The sequence below is a fragment of the Mesoplodon mirus genome (assembly GCF_964341445.2).
Source record: "Mesoplodon mirus genome assembly, chromosome: 11".
In the NCBI taxonomy this organism is placed as follows: domain Eukaryota; kingdom Metazoa; phylum Chordata; class Mammalia; order Artiodactyla; family Ziphiidae; genus Mesoplodon; species Mesoplodon mirus.
Genome location: NC_138987.1, coordinates 96,391,990 through 96,412,098, shown reverse-complemented (window position 1 = coordinate 96,412,098; position 20,109 = coordinate 96,391,990). Strand labels below are relative to the sequence as shown.

The following is a 20,109-nucleotide window of genomic DNA, read 5'->3' as shown; positions in this document are numbered from 1 at the left end:
GCGCGCGGGCTTTCTCTAGTTGTGGCGAGCGGGGGCTACTCTTCGTTGGGGTGCACGGGCTTCTCAATGTGGTGGCTTCTCTCGTTCTGGAGCACGGGCTCTAGGCGCACGGGCTTCAGTAGTTGTGGCATGCGGGCTCAGTAGTTGTGGCTTGCGGGCTCTAGAGTGCAGGCTCAGTAGTTGTGGCGCACGGGCTTAGTTGCTCCGCGGCATGTGGGATCTTCCCGGACCAGAGTTCGAACCCATGTCCCCTGCATTGGCAGGAGGATTCTTAACCACTGTGCCACCAGGGACATTCCCATATGTATTTTAAGGAAGAAGAAAAGCAGTATAGTGGGTGAGGACAGTATCTGTGGGAGAGCAACCAGCGTTTACCGCAGAAAGAGGGAAAAAGCCCTGGCCCTTCCCCTGAGAGTGGAGGGCGAGGCAAGGAGACTGGCAGAGAAACCTGGGAGGCGGGTGAGCAAGTTCAGGAAAAGAACCTTCCTCTCCTCAGTGAGATGGGGGGTGAGGGCTGTCCCTCGGGAAGAATGGCCGTGTAGGAGCAGCTGGATGAGACTGAAGGCTGCAGGGACCCCAGCCCACACCCAGGGAATCAGTCAACCCGACTGATTCTCTTTGGAAAGGTTATAGAAAACAGGAGTGGGCAATTGCTCAGCTGTGGAACACGCTTCTTTCTTCAGAAGCTGGGACTGCGTAGGAGCATGGCAGAGAGCTCCCAAGTTCTGACTTAGAACATCGCCGCCCATGTCCGTGTCTCATTGTCTAAACCTAAGCAACTGAGGGGAGCTGGGAGACAGGTGTGGCATGCCCACTTTACTAGAAGTTCTGCAGGAAAAATTCTCAAGTAATTTAACTGGTAAAACAAATCCATTGTACAAAATGGAATGCCAAGTTGCCCTATATTTTAAAGATACAACACGAGCCTTCAGTGACGCTTCTGTCTTTCAACAGCTGCTTTAGGCTGAGTCCCTGAGCACTGGAGAGGATACCTTTGTTTAGTTTTCCACCCTGGCCTTCAGGGAGCTGTCCGCGGGAAAACTGAAGAAGCTCTGCTTGAAATCCAAGCTTTTCTCCTTCTCTCCAGACTCAGAGGAAGATGTCCCTCCCTTCTCTTCAAACACCCTCCCCTCCTTCCCTTTGGTCCCAATCCTCTGAATTCTATCTACCCCAACCACTCTTAGGTGGGAACTTCGTCTGTGATCTTTCTCGCCAGCTTCCTCAGTCTCTTCTTCCCAATAATAACAAGTATTATCATCAATACTGGCAACTAACCTTTATCAAGCACTTACCATGTGTCATGTATTGAGTTTTACACGAAATTTAGGCACATTACCCCAGTTAGTCCTCACAACAACTATATGAGGTAAGTAATCATTTATGGTCTGCGTTTTACGAATACAGTGACATCAAACACATCAAAGCAGTTATCTAACCTGAACTGACTGCTTGTGACTGATGAAGCTGGATCCACACATGACTGGGTCGCTCCGCACATTCCCTCCGCCCCCTTCCAAAGGCACAGCCCCACCCCTCTAGCCCCCGCCCCTTGGCCCTGTGCTGCTCCTTCCAGCTACTGCCCTTTGGCAGTCAACCTCCTAGAGTTGTGGTCTAGCTCACCGCCTGTTTCCTGTCTACCCATTTCTTCCTTGGCCTGCAGGAACGTGGTAACATACCCCCAGCCCGGGGCAACTTGCCCTCACCTCCTGTGAGAAGATCTGGTTCAGAGTGTCGATGGGCTCCTTAGAGTAAAGTGACGAAAAGTCATCTCAAACTCAAAATTCATGCTTATGGTCAGAGATAAAGGGATGGGGGAGAGAGGATCTCAAAAGAAGGCTATGTCTGTCCATCACTGCTCTTAGGGATCGTTTACTGACAAGGTTATGGTGACTCTGGAAGTTCTAGTGAAAGGAGATGGTTGGAAAAACCTCTTTCAGCCTTGCATCATCTGGATGTTGAAAGTTTTCTAGACTATGTAATGTTCCCATAGATAATAGGTATTTTGCTTTGGGCAACTGGAAGGCCACTTTCAGGATCGAATTTCAGTTCAATTTTCCCAAGAATCACAGACTAGAATATAAAACAGGACTGCTTCTGAATATGGCTTATTTGTAGATTATTTTTACCAAATATTTTCACATGATAATTTTATCATTCTTATTTCTACTGGGAAGATCTGCCACTCAAATTTCTTTTCTTTTCTTTCACCACAGTGGAAATTCCTTGTGCTGAAGAACTATACAGAGAAAAGGAAGACAAGTAGAAACAGGAAAGAGAGTGACGCCCTGCGTGACACTGTCTCTTCTCGGTGATAGGTAACTGACTAGGCGCTTAATGCTTCGAGCTTAGTTACTGATCACTCTGCCAGCTGGAAGAACACTGGGAGGTTATGGACATTGAGGTGGGGATGAAGCTCGCCTTTGGAAGTTGTTCACGATGGCCCTGTTTCTGTTCTGCAGATTAGCCCTTGTTGATAGTACGGCCAAGGTGCCAACACACCTTCCCCACTCTGACAGTCTGTATGGCTCGGGCTGAATCATATGCTGAATGGTTATTCATGAGATCCAGATTCTTCGAACCCACGAAACATTAGGAATCACTGACTCCAAACCCTGCATTAGATAAGAAATTAAGGCCCAAAGGGGATAACTGGCATGCCTCAGGTTAACAGAGCAGAGCTCCAATTAGAACCCACATCACTTGATTTCCATGCTGAAACCCTGCCGCGTGCCTTGACACCTGGCAGTGGCCTGCGAGTGCATCTCTAACAACCAGCTGCGTGCTTTTAAAGCTACAGCTGTATTATTCTCTGATTCTCTGTTCACAGACACATACAGGCCCATGTTTATGTCTGCTTATCTTCCTATCTAACACCACTCAAAAGCTTCATTTCAGTGATAAATTTAGGTGATCTTCCCTACTTTCTTTCTTTTTTTTTTTGCGGTACGCGGGCCTCTCACTGTTGTGGCCTCTCTCGTTGCGGAGCACAGGCTCCGGACGCACAGGCTCAGTGGCCATGGCTCACAGGCCCAGCCGCTCCGCGGCATGTGGGATCCTCCCGGACCGGGGCGCGAACCTGTGTCCCCCGCATCAGCAGGTGGATTCTCAACCACTGCGCCACCAGGGAAGCCCCCCTACTTTCTTTCTTCATCAATTCTTGGGGACTCCCTGTCCCTACCCTCGTACTGTGCAGTTTATTTCTTTTTTTTTCTCCTTTTTTTTTTTTTTTGGCCATGCCACGTGGCTTGCAGAATCTTAGTTCCCCAACCAGGGACTGAACCCAGGCCCACAGTGGTGCAGGCGCCAGGTCCTAACCCCTGGACCACCAGGGAATTCCCTGTGCAGTTCATTTCTGAAAGTGACCTCCAGCTGAGTATCTCAAACGTTTTGACAACTGTAGTACAGGATTCAGGGAAACTGGGAGAAATGATCAAAATGTCCTGGGAATAAGTGAACAGAGGGGACATTTTAAGGGTAAACTAGTAAACGGCTGTTACTTGTGAGAAAGAAAGGAAAAGTGTTCTTATGAAGATTAAGAAATATTAGTTATTTTAGTCACTGAGCCCAAATAAACCACCTAAACCTGAACTGCCCCAAAGTCCCACCAAAATTCAGTCTTTAATTGCTCCACTCAAACCACATGCTCTTGGTAATTAATAAGCAAGGACTTCTTAAGCTTAGTGTCAATGACACATGCCGGCGGGCTGGTGGAACCTGCTGCCAAAGCTGAAAAGTTATAATACTACAACAGACCAGCCCTGAAGCCGCCAATCCCCTCTGGGTGACCCTACGGGGAGCAGACGCTCACAGGCGCTCACTGGCTTCTGAGCCCAGGAAAAGTCAGTCACCCGGCGGTGGCCAGGCCTCAGGAGTATCTCAAGCCTGATCAAATGGCAAAAGGGACGCTCGGAACACCGTCCTCATCTGTGAACATCTGGATTACAGCCTTTTCTGTACTACTACAGATTGTTCAGATGGTCACGTAGTTATTTTGTTACGACAAAAATTTATAGACCGAAAGAATGTTAAGGCTGTTGACTAGCAGTTCTTCCTTTTAGTGGAAACGGGGACAACAGATGTTGACTGACTTTGACGCACTTGAAGACACTGAAATGCCTGTTCTAGCAAAGATAAAGGGCACTCCTGTTGCTTATATTCAGTGCATTTTATCACATTTTAATTCTTTGCAAGTTAGCGAACCACATGGTGGCAACTTCTAGACAGATTATCTGATTCTAGCTAGAATCTCCCCGGACTCAGGAATCAGAGTAAACTGGTTTAGAAATTCAGCTTGGCCACTTGGGCGAATCACTTAGATTCTTTGCACCTTAATTGCTTCATCTCTGAAACAGGGATGTAAAGAAAAGAATGTTGCCCCCCATTCCAGTTCTACAGGGACCAAGCCATCAGGCACTGCAGTCACCCACTGACAATGCACCCAGAGGGGAATTCAGGACGGAGAAAAACTGGAAGGATTCTGGGCTTTGGATACGGGCCCTAGATAGTTAAGATGTATATCTAAGGAATAGTTTCAATCAGCCCAGATTCTTGCATCTTCCCATACACAGAAAAGCACTAAAATCATTAATTTGAGATGTCTGTTCTTTGTGATTAGTAGTAATCTTTTGGTGCTTGACTACATGTTTTTCCCAGCAAAAAATTCCTATATATCCTGGCTCCTCCCTTGCCTCTTCGGGGCAGTTCCTCAAAGCTATCTGAGAGGCTGACTCCCGGGCTATAGTCCTCAGTAAGGTCCCCGAATAAAACTTAACTTGCAGCTTTTAGGTTGTGCGTTTTTCTTTCAGCCGACAGGGAAAATATTAGCCATCTTGCAGGCTGCTGTGCAGATTAAAAGAGAAAATATCTGTAAAAGCATTATACATGTACTTCCTTGAGGCCACTTAAAAAATATTTATGGGTCTTCCCTGGTGGCGCAGTGGTTGAGAGTCCGCCTGCTGATGCAGAGGACGCGGGTTCGTGCCCCGGTCTGGGAAAGTCCCACATGCCGCGACGCGGCTGGGCCATGGCCGCTGAGCCTGCGCGTCCGGAGCCTGTGCTCTGCAACGGGAGAGGCCACAGCAGTGAGGGGCCCGTGTACCGCAAAAAAAAAAAAATGTACGTATGGACAAATATTTAAAAAAAAGTTTTTTATCACAGTGTTGTTCTTTTTTTATATAAATTTACTTTATTTATTTACTTTTGGCTGTGTTGGGTCTTCCTTGCTGCGTGTGGGCTTTCTCTAGCTGAGGCGAGCGGAGCTACTCTTCGTCGCAGTGCGTGGGCTTCTCATTGTGGTGGCTTCTCTTGTTGTGGAGCACGAGCTCTAGGCGCACAGGCTTCAGTAGCTGTGGCGTGTGGGCTTCTGTAGTTGTGGCAGGCAGGCTCAGTAGTTGTGGCGCACGGGCCCAGATGCTCCGTGGCACGTGTGATCTTCCCGGACCAGGGCTCGAACCCGTGTCCCCTGCATTGGCAGGCGGATTCTTAACTACTGTGCCACCAGGAAAGACCCCTGGACAAATATTTTATGTAAGCATATCTATAGCTAATTTCATAAAATTTGAGTATTCATTTAACCAGTTTTAAGATATAAAATCTCAGGCTCAAGCCTCTAACCTAGAGGCGGGAAATTTTGGCCTATGCCCACCTCAATCTGATTTAAAGTAAGCCTATAGCAAATTTCAAAAATAAAGGTCTCAGCTGCACCCAGTACTCCCAGAAGAAGCCACTTTGCCAGGAAGTTTAATCAGGCTTCAGGCTGAGGCCCTTCATCTGCACGGGCCCCTTTAAGACCGGGGGTGGGGGGTTGGGGGGGGTGGACATAGGAGCTAGCGATGTGTTCCCAAGGTCCTATGTTTTTATAAAAACATGCAAGATATTTTTGTATTCTTTTTCTTAAAGAAGTTCACCAAGATTATAGAAGCTTCAGGTCCCACAAACACTGGATTATTTATATATATATAAAAAAAGTCAACCACCACAACAAAACTAGATATACACCAGAAACTTCTGCCACTCCCAAAATTCCGTGGACACAGGGCTTCATCCAAGGTCCTCCAAATAATAGGCATATTCCCCAAAGAAGTTCTGGTGGGCACTTGAGGTGGGGGCTGGGGGCAGGAGTGTTGGTGGCAGCAGGATCCTGGCTCTCAGGCCTGGGAGGGGTGAGGCTGAGAAGGCTTGGGCAGGATTGGGGCTGGTAGCAGGCAGGGTGGGCCAACTGGGATGCAAGGGCTGGGAAGCAAATTGTGAAGAGAAGGGCCGGTAAGGCTGTCAGTCTGGACTCTGGGGTACCTCGTCGCCCCTAGCTCAGTACGTGGAGTAAGGTACCACCACGTAGCATGGAACTCCTCTTCCGGGTTTGTTCACCTTTTTACATACAGCGGCGGAAACGGGTACCTCAAGGAGAGTAACTAACTTCCGGGACGGGAATTCAGGCAGACGGGAAGGGAAGGGAGTTGGGCCCTGAGGGTGGGAAGGGAGTAGAAGGATCCTGTGATTATCCTCTAAGGCTAAGTATTTCAGACCCGGGGCACCTACTTAAGTCCAGGAGTGGGAAGGGGTGCACAAGTCAACTGGCAGAGATGCTTCTCATCTGGGAGCACAGGCTCATCAGAGGTAAGGGGGGGTGGGGGGGAGGGCTGGCCAGGCCTGCAGAGCCCCCAGCCTCATCTTCTCTGCTCTCTGACCTGTCTGCCCTTCCTCTCGCTTCTTATCTTGAAAAAACAATACTTTTTTCAGCAAGTATTCCAGCAAGTGAAACAATAAACTCTTTCTGAACCAGCTAAGATTCTAAGTTTCTAACAGGAGAAAAGATAACAGCATCACATCCTCTGACTGTCCGTATGAATCTGAATTATTTGTTGGGTTCTCTTTCTCTACCTTTGTGCTCATACATAGTCATTCTTTATTCTTCAAGTGTGCAATTCGGTGAATTTTAGTATATTTACAGTTTTGTGCAACCATCCCCACTACCTCATGCCCGAATCCTTCCATTACCCTAACAAGAAACCCCACACCTCTCAGCAGTCACCCCCAATTCAACCCTCCTCTCACCCCCTGGCAACCACTGATCAATACTTTCTGTCTTTATGGATTTGCTTATTCTGGGCATCTCACATAAGCGGAATGGGACATTATGTGGTCATTTGTGTATGGCTTCTTTCACTTAGCACCATGTTTTCAAAGTTCATCCATGTTGTAGGAGGTTTCAGCACTTCATTCCTTTTTATGGTTGAATATCCCATTTTATGAATATAACATTTTGTTTATCCATTCATCAGTTGGGTCATTTCCACTTTTTGGTTATTATAATAATGCTATGAACATGTGTGTACAAGTTTTTGTGTGAACATATGCTTTCAATTCTTTTGAGTACATAACTAGGAGTGGAACTTCTGGGTCATACTGTAACCGTTTAACTTTGAGAAACGGCCAAACTGCTTTCCACAGTGCCTGAGCTGTTTGACATTCCCACCAGCAATGCATGAGGATTCCAGTTTCTCCACATCTTCACCAACACTTGTTTATTCTTCTTTTTTTTTTTGATTATAGCCATGCTGGTGGGTGTGAAGTGGTAGGTCATTATGACCTTGACCTGCATTTCCCTAATGACTAATGATGTTGAGCATCTTTCCATGTGCTCATTGGCCATTTGTATGTCTTCTTTAGACAAATGTCTATTCGTATACTTTGCCCATTTTTTAATTGGGTTATTTGTCTTTTTATTGTTGAGTTATAAGCATTCTTTATATATTCTGGATACGGGACCCTGATCAGACATATGACTTACAAATATTTTCTCATTCTCCTTTTTTTTTTTTCCTGTTTCTCATTCTTTTCACTTTCTTTATGGTATCCTTTGATGCACAAAAGTTTTTCTGTTTGTTTGTTTGCTTTTTTTGGCCACACCACAAGGCATGTGGGATCTTAGTTCTCCAACCAGGGATTGAACCTATGCCCCCTGCATTGGGAGCACGGAGTCTTAACCACTAGGACCGCGAGGGAAGTCCCAATGCACAAAAGTTTTTAATTTTGATGAAGTTCACTTTATCCCTGACCGTCCATACTGGAAGTAATTTTCTTTCTATATCAGCACCTCAACATTACTTGAAGGTTTGGGAAGAATTTTCAAAAATATTGAAAAATTATGTATTTTAGAATGTAATAAAAACATACATACCTTAAAAATATAAAACAAGAGGTTAAGACTTGATGAAGTTTGGAGCTTCTGGTGAGATGATGACCAGGTCCCCCTAATTACTCTGTTAGGCTCAGTATAAATAATACAAATGCACGCTATATAGGAGTTCATATGTTTTGCTTTTGTTTCCTACTCTTTCAGAAGAACTAAAGAAGTATTAAAGAGTGGAATCAAATTATCCTTTAGCTAAAGAATGAGGATTTCTAGGGCTTCCCTGGTGGCGCAGTGGTTGAGAGTCCGCCTGCTGATGCAGGGGGCACGGGTTCGTGCCCCGGTCCGGGAAGATCCCACATGCCGCAGAGTGGCTGGGCCCGTGAGCCATGGCTGCTGAGCCTCCACGTCCGGAGCCTGTGCTCTGCAACGGGAGAGGCCACAACAGTGAGAGGCCCGCGTACAGGAAAAAAAAAAAAAAAGAATGAGGATTTCTAGTAGCCCTTATGGGTCAACATTTTTAACCAGGGCCTTGTATGCTGTCCTCCAACTGTAATCAGTCTGTTCTACTTTTGTCTGAGGTATAAGCTATAGGAGCCTTAAAGGGCACCATTCCAGTTGGCTTCTGCTTGCTGGCTTGCAAACAGAAGTTTTATATTTATGGACAGTAACCCAGAGTGGTGTCCATCTGAGTTTAGAATTGCTATCACAGCAGAAACTGGAAACCTCAAGAGCTATAAGCCACTTAGCATGTCTACATGGAAGCCACTTCTCATTAGAGCACATACAAATATACAGTGACCAGAACTTAGCCTCCTGGGCTCTCATATCCTCCTCAGATTTGCATACAACATATGCACAAGAGTCCTCTATTTTTTGTTTATAGTGAATTCTTAATTGCCTGCAAAATTACTATCTCACCACTTATAATTTCATGTAGCAGGTATGACTATGTATACTTTTTTAAACATCTTTATTGGAGTATAATTGCTTTACAATGTTGTGTTAGTTTCTGCTGTATAACAAAGTGAATCAGCTGTATGCATACGTATATCCCCATATCCCCTCCCTCTTGTGTCTCCCTCCCACCCTCCCTATCCCACACCTCTAGGTGGTCACAAAGCACCGAGCTGATCTCCCTGTGATATGCAGCTGCTTCCCACTAGCTATCTATTTTATATTTGGTAGTGTATATATGTCAGTGTTACTCTCTCACTTCGTCCCAGCTTACCCTTCCCCCTCCCCGTGTCCTCAAGTCCATTCTCTACATCTGTGTCTTTATTCATGTCTGACTATGTATACTTTTCTTATCAAAATGCCATAGCAACATGATAGCTACTTGATACTGAAAAGTATCTTTAATTGACAAAGATTTTTAATTTAAACTTAGCCTATGGTTAGCGTGAGGCATTTAAACCATCTACTTGACTTCATGTGAATCAAGAACAAAACCTGAGTCTGATCATTTCTGGCTTGACCCGCTTTCTGGCCAACTGTCTCTAAAATTCGAACGCAATAACATTTCCATCAGAAGCCTCTGATGTTACTCACAATTATAGTACACATGGTTCTCAGACAGAATCCTTCATTCAGGGTGTCCAGAGTTTCATGAATCTCACTTATCTTCAAAGCCACTGATTGAATAGGGAGGAACTTAGATTTAAAAAGCAGTCCATTTTAAACCAAAAGGAAATTCTTATCCAGAAATTACTTATCCTTATTTTTAGTGTCTTACTCGCCCCCCTCTTCCCCTTCTTGTTTTGAAAATAGAGGTAAATAAAGATGCATACAACATCTTTTGGGCTACACAAATCTTAGGCTTTAAGGTCTCTAGGAAGCTATTATTGCTTCATCAAGAGAACTCCAATTGTGCCCTAAATCTCCTTACCCTTGACTTCAGCAACTGCTGGGAAAATGTCAACACACACACCCCTACCTTAAAAACTCTCTGCTTGGGCTTCCCTGGTGGCACAGTGGTTGAGAGTCTGCCTGCCGATGCAGGGGACAAGGGTTCGTGCCCCAGTCCGGGAAGATCCCACATGCCGCGGAGCGGCTGGGCCCGTGAGCCATGGCCGCTGAGCCTGCACATCCGGAGCCTGTGCTCCGCAACGGGAGAGGCCACAGCAGTGAGGGGCCCGCGTACTGCAAAAAAAAACCCCAAAAAACAAAAAACAACTCTCTGCTTGAGAAGGACAGTTCACTTAGAACATCTTTCCCCGGCAGCTGCAATGAGGGCACCTAATTTTTGTTAAAGCTCCAAGTCACAACAGACGGTGTGGGTAATGATGATAGTTCTGATAATAAAGATAATGATATAATAACGTCATTGTTATAATGACATTAATCATATGATTCAAGAATGATAATAAGATTTGGAGAATAACAAGAGATGTTAGCAAACGGGGAAAACTAAGCCATAAAGAACCTGAGAGCATTTTGTTTATCCCAAAGATCATAGGATACAATGACATTTCAAAAAGTTTAAGGTACTATCAGGACATCAAGTATTACAAAACAGATACTTGAAGCCACACACTAAACCCGTGATCCTCAAACATCAGGGGAACCGGTATAACCTGGAGGGCTTGTTAAACCACAGATCACTGGGCCCCATCCTCAGCTTCTCATTTAGTCGGGTGGGGGTGGACCTGAGAATCTGCGTGTCTAACGAGTTTCTAGGAGAGCTGAGGCTGCTGGTCCCAAGACCACACTTGGAGTCTCCTGGGAAAGGAAGGAGATGAAGATCTATTGAGGGAAGGGAGAGAACGGTTACTTAAAACTACCCTGGGTCAGGCTTGCTCAGGTGTTTATACAGTTCATCTCACTTAGTCCTCAGAGCTTCCCAAGGAGCAATGCTTCTCACGCTTTGCCAGAGCAGAATAAGAGTGAACACACGTATGCGAAGGATCCGCTTAGGTAGTTCTCTAGAAATAAAAAAGCTCTTTGGGGGCTTCCCTGGTGGCGCAGTGGTTGAGAATCTGCCCGCCGATGAAGGGGACACGGGTTCGAGTCCTGGTCTGGGAGGATCCCACATGCCGCGGAGCAACTAGGCCCGTGAACCACAACTACTGAGCCTGCACGTCTGGAGCCTGTGCTCCGCAACAAGAGAGGCCGCGACAGTGAGGGGCCCGCGCACCGCGATGAAGAGTGGCCCCTGCTTACCACAACTAGAGAAAGCCCTCGCACAGAAACGAAGACCCAACACAGCAAAAATAAAAAAAAAAAAGCTATTTGACGACTATATTATCTTTGAAAATGCAGGTCACTTTTGCATTCTGTTTCAAAGTATTGCTGCTTGTTATGAATTAAACATAATTAAAAAATTATTTATCAGATACACTGCTTAACTCTTAACCTCAATTTCTTTAGTAAAATTGGCCTTTGGGAACATGAGGAAAAGGATGGCTGAAGTTTAGTAACTGGTCGATGGTGAAAGAGCTGGTACATATTTAATCTTTTTTTTTTTTTTGGGCCGTGCCGCGCAGCATGCGGGATCCTAGTCCCCCCGACCAGGAATCAAACCCGTGCCCGCTGCAGGGCAGGCACGGAGCCTTAAGCACTGGACCGCCAGGGAAGTCCCAGTACATATTTAATCTTAATTAGTTTTAGAGACGTGCACCTAGGCCCGCAGGTCTCCGAAGATGATGTAAGCTGCATCCTGCCAGCTTACTCAACCTACTCAGACACCTGCACCTCCCACACACCTGAACGCTCCATCAGGCTCTTCTCTGCTCCTCCCTTATGGAGCCTCTGTTGTTCCGGCCAAACTGGATTACCTGCTGTTCCTCAGAATTTTCTCACTTTTCCTGCTCTCTACATACGTGCTCATTATTCTTTGCCGCTGGAAAGCTCTCCTTTTTATTTCCACCTGACTAGAACCTTCCACACCTTTGAAGGTCCAGCTGAAATGCCATTTCCTTTTTGAAGACCAAATCCCATTTTTAAAAGGCTGCTGGACGGAACTCCTTCAGTGAGTTCCCATGGCTGCCCAGACAGATTTAATGTCAGTGGGCACATGCCCACAATGGCTTTTGTTAAATTACTCTGTGTGTATAATCTCATGGGCCCTGATTTACACATGCCTCTGCAAAGAAATGGTTCTGTTTGACATTAAAGTTATGCTGGCATTCAAACATGAAGTTTTGTGCAATGTAAGATATTGCAGTGTAGATAAAAAGTAGTTGGAAAGAGGGAAGAGATATGGGGATATATGTATATGTATAACTGATTCACTTTGTTATAAAGCAGAAACTAACACACCATTGTAAAGCAATTATACTCCAATAAAGATGTTAAAAAAAAAAGAAAATGAGTAAAATTCTAATTAATTGCTTTAAAGTCATGAATGTGTCAAACTGGTTTGTTGGAGCATTTATTTTCAAAAAAAAAAAAAAAGTAGTTGGAGGAATATATTTAAAAGAAATCCCCAACAGGAAGCTTTAGGTTATGATGAAATTTGTGGCTATGAATTAGAATAAAGTCTAAAATGTAGAATGTACCTAGCCTTTTAGGATATCAGAAGAGGCTTTGAAAGTCATTTAGGACAACTCCCTTATTTCACAATCATAGAATTTTTGGAACCCGCTTTGTATTATGGTCCGAAGTCCCATTTGTCTAGTTAATGCAGTGCAATTTCCATCTTGCTTACCTTTGGTTTTCTTCATATTGCTACCCGAAGAAAGCTTTTTGCCCTGAATGATGATTTAGTTCTGAAGGGCCAGACCTGACTTTGGTCCAAAGGGAGTTTAACTGCAGGACCTCCTTTGATTTTAAAGGTTGCTAACCGTAGTGGTGCTAATTCGGAACCTCCAAGGAATGAGCCCTTAACCCCAAGTGCCATTTTTGATGAGTCCACCAGCCAAGCCACAGCTGCGGCCAAGCTTGGGGAGGAAGCTTGCGCTGGGCGGGGTGGCCATCGGCTTCATTTGGCTGGCGCCAGCTTTGGCCTCAGAGAGGTATCTCACATGCTGATTACTTCTTGGCTCAATCCCGTAGAATGAAAAGAGTGAAGGCCGCCGAGGGCCTTTGCCTTTCCCACCTCTGCGTGCTCCTCCCAACCCCAAGGTGGTGGAGCAGGGATTTCAGAGGTGGGCAGAAACAGGTGTGACCTTAGGAAAGCTATTCAACCTTTGGAGGCCCCAGTTCCCTATCTACACAAAGGAGGTGATAAGAGTACTGTAAATATCTTAGGGGTAATTGGCAAGCTTAGGTGGGGTATTGTTGAGCACTTTATAAATGTCAGTGACTGTCATTATCAGCAAAGGGCAGCAACGTCAACACACTCTAGATTCTCTTCTGTGTAAGCTTCAGTCCCTCCCTGACTCAATTGTGATATCACTATTGACTCCTAAAACTATATATTTATTTATTTATTTGTTTGTTTATTTATTTATTTTTGGCTGCATTGGGTCTTCGTTGCTTCGTGCGGGCTTTCTCTAGTTGTGGCGAGCAGCCTTCTCATTGCGGTGGCTTCTCTTGTTGCGGAGTACGGGCTCTAGGCATGTGGGCTTCAGTAGTTGTGGCTCGCGGGCTCAGTAGTTGTGGCTTGAGGGCTCTAGAGCGCAGGCTCAGTAGTTGTGGCACATGGGCTTCGCTGCTCTGCAGCGTGTGGGATCTTCCCGGACCAGGGCTCGAACCCGTGTCCCCTGCATGGGTAGGCGGATTCTTAAGCACTGCGCCACAGGGAAGTCCCTAAAACTATATCTTTAGTCCAACTTTTTTCCTGAACTGAACACTAGGCTTCACAAGACAACCTGGAGGTGCCCTTGGAACCTAAAGCAAGTCCAAAACTAGATCATTCCCTGGCACTGAGCACCATCTCCTCTTGACCTCTCATTTGTGAAAGACACTGTCACCTTTCCAGCTACGCTGGCAGAAGGACTGAGTTTGGTTTTTTTTTTCAACTACTTCTTTATCTTCCATGTAATCAGTTGCCAAGTCATTCATTCACACATTCACTTATTCAACAAATATTTATTGGGCCTTTTCCATAAGCTAGGTGCTGTACTAAACTCTGGGTACACAGTGACGAACAAAACTTACATGATTTCTGCCCTCATCTGCAAATATATAATTACACATTGGCATATATACCTAGAAAGAGATTTCAGTCCATAGGAGAAAGTACAGCAGGGGACTTAATTTAAAATGAGAGGCAGGAAAGAACTCTTGGAGGAAGTGAAAATTTGAACTGAGGCCTGCAAGACGAAAAGGCTCTGTCAGGTGGGTAATGAGTGCAGCGTGTTGCTGGCAATGGGATCAGCAGGTACAAAGGCTCGAGGTTGGAAAGGACCTGATGCATTTTCTGAGGAACTGGGGGAAGGCCACGTGGCTACGAGGCTGTGAACTTGCTTGAGTCAAGGCTGGAGCAGGAGACTCCCAGGGGTGTATGAGAGCCCCTGAAGGGGTCTGAGCAGGAAAGGCGCAGGGTCGGACCACCCTGGGTGCTCTCAGAGAACGGACTGGGTGGGCAGGAAGAAATCAGAGACCCATCTGGGGGCTGCTCCGGTGTTTCTGGTGACAGATGGTCAGTGGCCGTGGTGACGGAGGAAAGTGGTGTATCTGACACACAATTTGGAGGTGGTGTTGATCGGACTTGGTGATGGGGGTGAGGGGAGAGAGAGAAAGAAAGGGAGGTGGCAAGGCCGCTTCTTAGGCTTCTGGCTCGAGCAGCTGTGCAGGTGAAAGTGGCCATGGAACCTACCTTCCAAAAGAGCCTCTACTGCTGTATCAGCTCCCAGTACAGGGCCAGCCACATTGCTCCCCTTTCAGGTATCTGGGATGGCTCCCTATCACCTGCTTAAGCACACACTCCTTGCCTTGGCTTTCAAGGCTCCACGACCCACGTTTCCAGTCTTATTTCCCACCACTTGTCTACTTAGGTTCTGCTTCGGTCCAACTGGACCACTTCCTATTCCTTGAATGTGTAACCACACGTCCCTGCCTCGGTGCCCCTGGCTCATCCTATTCCTCTGTCTCACCATCTCCGTCTGCTGAAAGCTTATTCAACGACTTTCAAAGTTCATTAAAGGTCCAGTGTTTAAATCTCACAAAGCCCTGTAAGTCTCTGATGGCACTTAGACTTCTGCCTGTTACTGTGGTTATGACAGTACTTATCTTGTGCCCATTCCCTGCCCCCAACAGACGGTATGTCATACCTTTGGGTGCCCGGCCCTATTACTCATCCTGCACCACCGCCCTTGCCCTTGCAAGGGTCAAGTACAGGGCTTCACCCACAGTAGGTACATTTTACTGAATTCGTTTGGGACAATTCATGTTATTAATTATGCTAGGAACGATGAGACCCAAGTTTTTGAGGCCGAGATGTTTTCCAGCAGCATCTGCCAGCACCAGAGCTCACAGCAGAATTTATCTTCCACCAAAACTCCTGGCAAATCATATGCAACACAAACCATGCCTCCCACAACAGTCCCCTGCCTGTTCAAAATACTCCAGTGCAGCAGTGCTCGTAAGCTTACCCTTTCCTCGAAGTACGGAATATTAAAAATTACAGGCTCTAACTCAGGATTTTTCAAACTGCTTGTTGTAACCCACTAATGGGTCATGAAATCAATTTAGCAGGTCATCAACAATACTAAAAAATAAAATAGAAAATAGCCAAACACACTGCCTTTACTCAGGATGAGTAATGTTTCCTGAAACTTTTACTTCCAATGCAAGTATTCACCTATGTGTATAATGGGTCATGATGTATTTCTTTTTTTTTTTCTTTTTTTTATTTTATTTTATTTTATTTTATTTTTTTTTTTTATAACAAATTTAATCAGTTATACATATACATATGTTTCCATATCCCCTCCCTTTTTGCGTCTCCCTCTCACCCCATGATGTATTTCTTATCATGGGTCTCAGTTAAAAAGGTTTAAAGGCTAATGCTGGGTGGCCCACCTCAAGATCAGCACACTAGAACTCAAGTAGGGAGAGTAAGATGCTAAGGAAAAAGTAATGAGACTATCTAATTAAAATAGTAATGAAGGGGTAATCATATGATTCAGTAATGATGATAATATTTGGAGAATAACAAGAGATGTTAGCAAATGGGGAAAACTAAGCCATAAAGAACCTGAGAGCATTTTGTTTATTCCAAAGATCATAGGATACAATGATGTTTCAAAAAGCTTAGGTATTGGGGCTTCCTTGGTGGCGCAGTGGTTGAGAGTCTGCATGCCGATGCAGGGGACACGGGTTCGTGCCCCGGTCCAGGAAGATCCCACATGCTGCGGAGCGGCTGGGCCCGTGAGCCATGGCCGCTGAGCCTGCGCGTCCGGAGCCTGTGCTCCACAACGGGAGAGGCCACAACGGTGAGAGGCCTGCGTACCGCAAAAAAAAAAAAAAAAAAAAAAAAAAAGTTTAGGTATTGGGACTTCCCTGGTGGTGCAGTGGTTAAGAATCCACCTGCCAATGCACGGGACATGGGTTCGAGCCCTGGTCCGGGAAGATCCCACATGCTGCGGAGCAACTAAGCCCGTGTGCCACAACCACTCAGCCTTTGCTCCAGAGCCCGCGAGCCACAACGACTGAGCCCGTGTGCTGCAACTACTAAAGCCTGAGCACCTAGAGCCCGCGCTCCGCACCAGGAGAAGCCACCGCAAGGACAAGCCTGAGCACTGCAACAAAGAGTAGCCCCCGCTCGCCGCAACTAGAGAAAGCCTGGGCGCAGCAATGAAGACCCAACGCAGCCAAAAATAAATAAATAAATAAAATTTAAATAAATAAAGTTCCCTTAAAAAAAGAAAAGTCGAGTACAATTTAAAAAAAAGTAATGAGACTATCCCTTTAAAATGTGAATGTCTGATATCAATATATAATACCTAACCCTTCCCTCAGGGTACCTGCATTTAGGTGCTTTTAACCCAAATTAACCTCATTAGTAGAAAGTGAAGAAAGTGAGTCAGAAATCATTTCAGACTACAGGCCTTCTTGGTACCTCAAGCAAGGATTTCCTCCAGTATCCCAGCTCCCCAAGAGAGCTGGTTCAGGAACTCCATTGCTGAAAAGCTACTGGTTTCTAGGTTGCAATACACAGAAGTGATAATACCTTTGTAAGAGAAACATATTTACAACCAGAATGCACCCTTTCTTCCACACACTTGTCAACAAGCTTATCAATTTATGTTTCTATGTATATATTTAACATAAACCTAGAAAATACAGTCCTATACATCCATGTACAAGACCTATGCCTGATCTGAGGTAACGTGAACCCCAAGTTGATCTAAACGTGAGATATACTGTGAGGTACTGAAGGTGATAGCACATGTGGGATAGGAAGGGGGGATGTGGGAAATGGTACAATGGACAAGGGGGTTCAGGAGTGTGGTAGATGTATTATGCCAAGTGTTTATTACTTTGATGCTTGGTGGTAATGAGAGGATGAGGTTAGAGGGGTGGGATACGGAGAAAACAATTTTCTAGACAGCTGTATGCACCATGATAGTATATAGTAGTCCACCAGGAGTGCACAGGCTGTATTTGATTATGTCAGCACTAAAAGGACAGATTCCAAGTCCTAATTCCAGCCCCAGCTCCATTTAACAGGTTGCCCCTTATAATTTGTTGCTTCTTGTGTTACATTCTCAATTTATAGTTGAGACATCAAAAGTGAGCTTCCTAAGGAATGAAATGTAAACACTCTTAATTGCCAATTAGAATCCCAACAAATAACTGGGCCAGAGACAAGGATGAAGAAGTAGGAAGTTCAAAGTTGGTGTGGTGCAGACGACCTTAGATTGAGGTACTGATAAACTTGGGTTAGATCTGGGTGACGTGACATGAAGCAAGTCACACAACCAAACGTCCGTCCGCCTCTAAAATTTTACAGTTCTACAAGGGAGGGAAAAGGTGACCTTCATCTGGAAGAGAATCTTGGTTTGGTGTGTAATAGGCAAGTGACAATGACATTACCCAAGGTTGTTTAAATATGAATTAATGCCTCTCCCATTATCTAGATCGGGTTAGGTGATATATGTCAGTGTCTCTACTGACTACTGGATAACTTCCAAATTTCTTTCCCGGCATTTAAGGCTTTCCACATCTACCCAATTTATCTCAAATTTCTTGTGGTTCAGACCCACTCTTGCCCCCCAGTCATGTGTGCTTAGTTCTCCCCCGCCACCACTCTCCTAGCTAATGTCCCATAACCTTCCTAAAACCTTCCAGCTACTCAAATATTTATGTATCAGCTCTTCACCTTTGAATTCCTACAAGACTTTACAGCAGTCCTATCAGATAGGCGTTATCATCCTCATTTCATAAATAAGAAAATTGAGGCTCAGAGAGGTTAAGTAGTTTGCCCAGGGTCCCACAGTTTGTAAGCAGCAGCAGGGCTGGGTCTGATTTGTTTGCCTTCCAAGTCCACACACTTTTTTTTTTTTTCTCTCATTGTGTCATGCTGCTTCCGTGTATTAAAAAACCACGGAAGAAGGATGCAGTAAAAAAAGCCTATAAACCAGTTATAATACAGTTTGTTGTGACATAAATGCAGACACAAAACATCCTTTGAACCACGTGTGCAATAAACGCTTGGGGTAGCATGGATAGTTTTTAAGAAGTTGCCACTCTTGTTTCCCAAGCCCAGTATTAAAGCGATATTCCAGGGTAAATGACAGGTGTATGGCTAAGTAAGAGAAAAGGCAATATGGTATAGGAAGAAAATATTAGAAGCGGGACAAAAAGATGAAGGTGTAATGCAAGCTGGGAATGCACAAGAGACACTCAGAATATGCAAGCATGGAGTATGGGGCTGAGGGGGCCCATAGGACTAAAATATCTAAGTTAGGGGGCCTATACCTGCCAATAAGAAGCGCACGTGTGTGACGGTTGATATTAATAACAGCAGTACACATGGACAGAGAGTAGAACTCCAGAGAGAGACAAATAAGGACGGGTCGCCGGGACACAGGGTAGAGCATGGCAGGATGAGAGAGAGGGTGGTGGCGCCTAATGAGGGGCCAGAAGGGTACAGCAGGGGTCGAAGGGAAAGGTGAAGAGGTTCAGAGGGCACGGCGCCCCCAGACTCGGGACTAGACTTGTCTTCCTCTCCACAGCTGGTTGGTGTGTTCTAGGATTCGCATCTGCACCCCACAAAGCCCTCCCGGTGGCTCCGGGAAGAGGGGGCGGTCACTTCCCCGTTCCTTGGGGACTCCACGAGGGGTCCTTACCTAGGAAGATGGAGATGATGAGCCGCAGCGCCTGTTCTGACGCGCCCAGGGACGTCGCCAACTTGTTAAGGCTCAGGTTCTGGAAACCCCACCGCAGCACCGTCGCCAGCTCCGCCACCGCTCCCACGTCCCCTTCGGCTGCGGACGCCATCTTAGCTCCGGGCGCCCCCCGGGCACCCCTCAGCTCTGCGCGCCCCGAATGTGGGCACAACGCTGGAGCTTCACCCCCAATTCCGGCCCGGAGCCCGCCCACGGCGTGCGCATTGGTTGCAGGACCGCCCAGCGGCTCCGGGATCAGCCGATCATTGGTCGGCCCGGGAAGGGGCGGGGCCTCACGCCGCAAGGTAGGCAGGGGGCGGGGCCGAACGTTTGTAAGGCAAAGGTGACTCGGGCCGAGAATGAACGCGGGGCCGGCAGGGGGCGGGGCTCGGAATCGGGAACTAGACCCGTGATTGGAAAAGTCAGAAGCCGGCGGCGCGGCGACGGTACAACTCAGTTCTAACAGCTCGGGGGAGGAGTCGGGGCGGGCGAGAGTCCGGCCGGCTCGAGCGCTGCCTCCCCATTGGCTGAGACGGAGCAGGCGAGAGTCAGGACGGGGGGGCCGTCACCCGACCGCGAGGTTACTCTCGGTCGCCGGCGCGCCGGGGTTACTGGGGCATGTAACGGGAGGGCGGGAATTCCTGCCTCGGCCTCGCGAGCGCCTCCTAACGGCGCCTCGGCCGTTTCTGAACCGTTAGACACGCCGCCTTCCCTCCCCGAGGGTGGGGAGAGCCCGGCGTCCCCAGCACTCTTTGCCTG

The 20,109-nt window shown here is 46.5% G+C and overlaps 1 protein-coding gene across 1 annotated transcript in view; it reads right to left on the bottom strand.

The window, feature by feature from the left end:
* The window catches only part of LPCAT3 (lysophosphatidylcholine acyltransferase 3), a 38,711-nt gene extending 19,145 nt beyond the window's left edge, over positions 1–19,566 (bottom strand). The window contains exon 1 of the mRNA XM_082635547.1: positions 19,312–19,566. Within this exon, the coding sequence (XP_082491673.1) occupies positions 19,312–19,462 (151 nt within the window). The 5' untranslated portion in view covers positions 19,463–19,566. The remainder of the gene's footprint in view (positions 1–19,311) is intronic.
* Between the last annotated feature and the right edge of the window lie 543 nt (positions 19,567–20,109).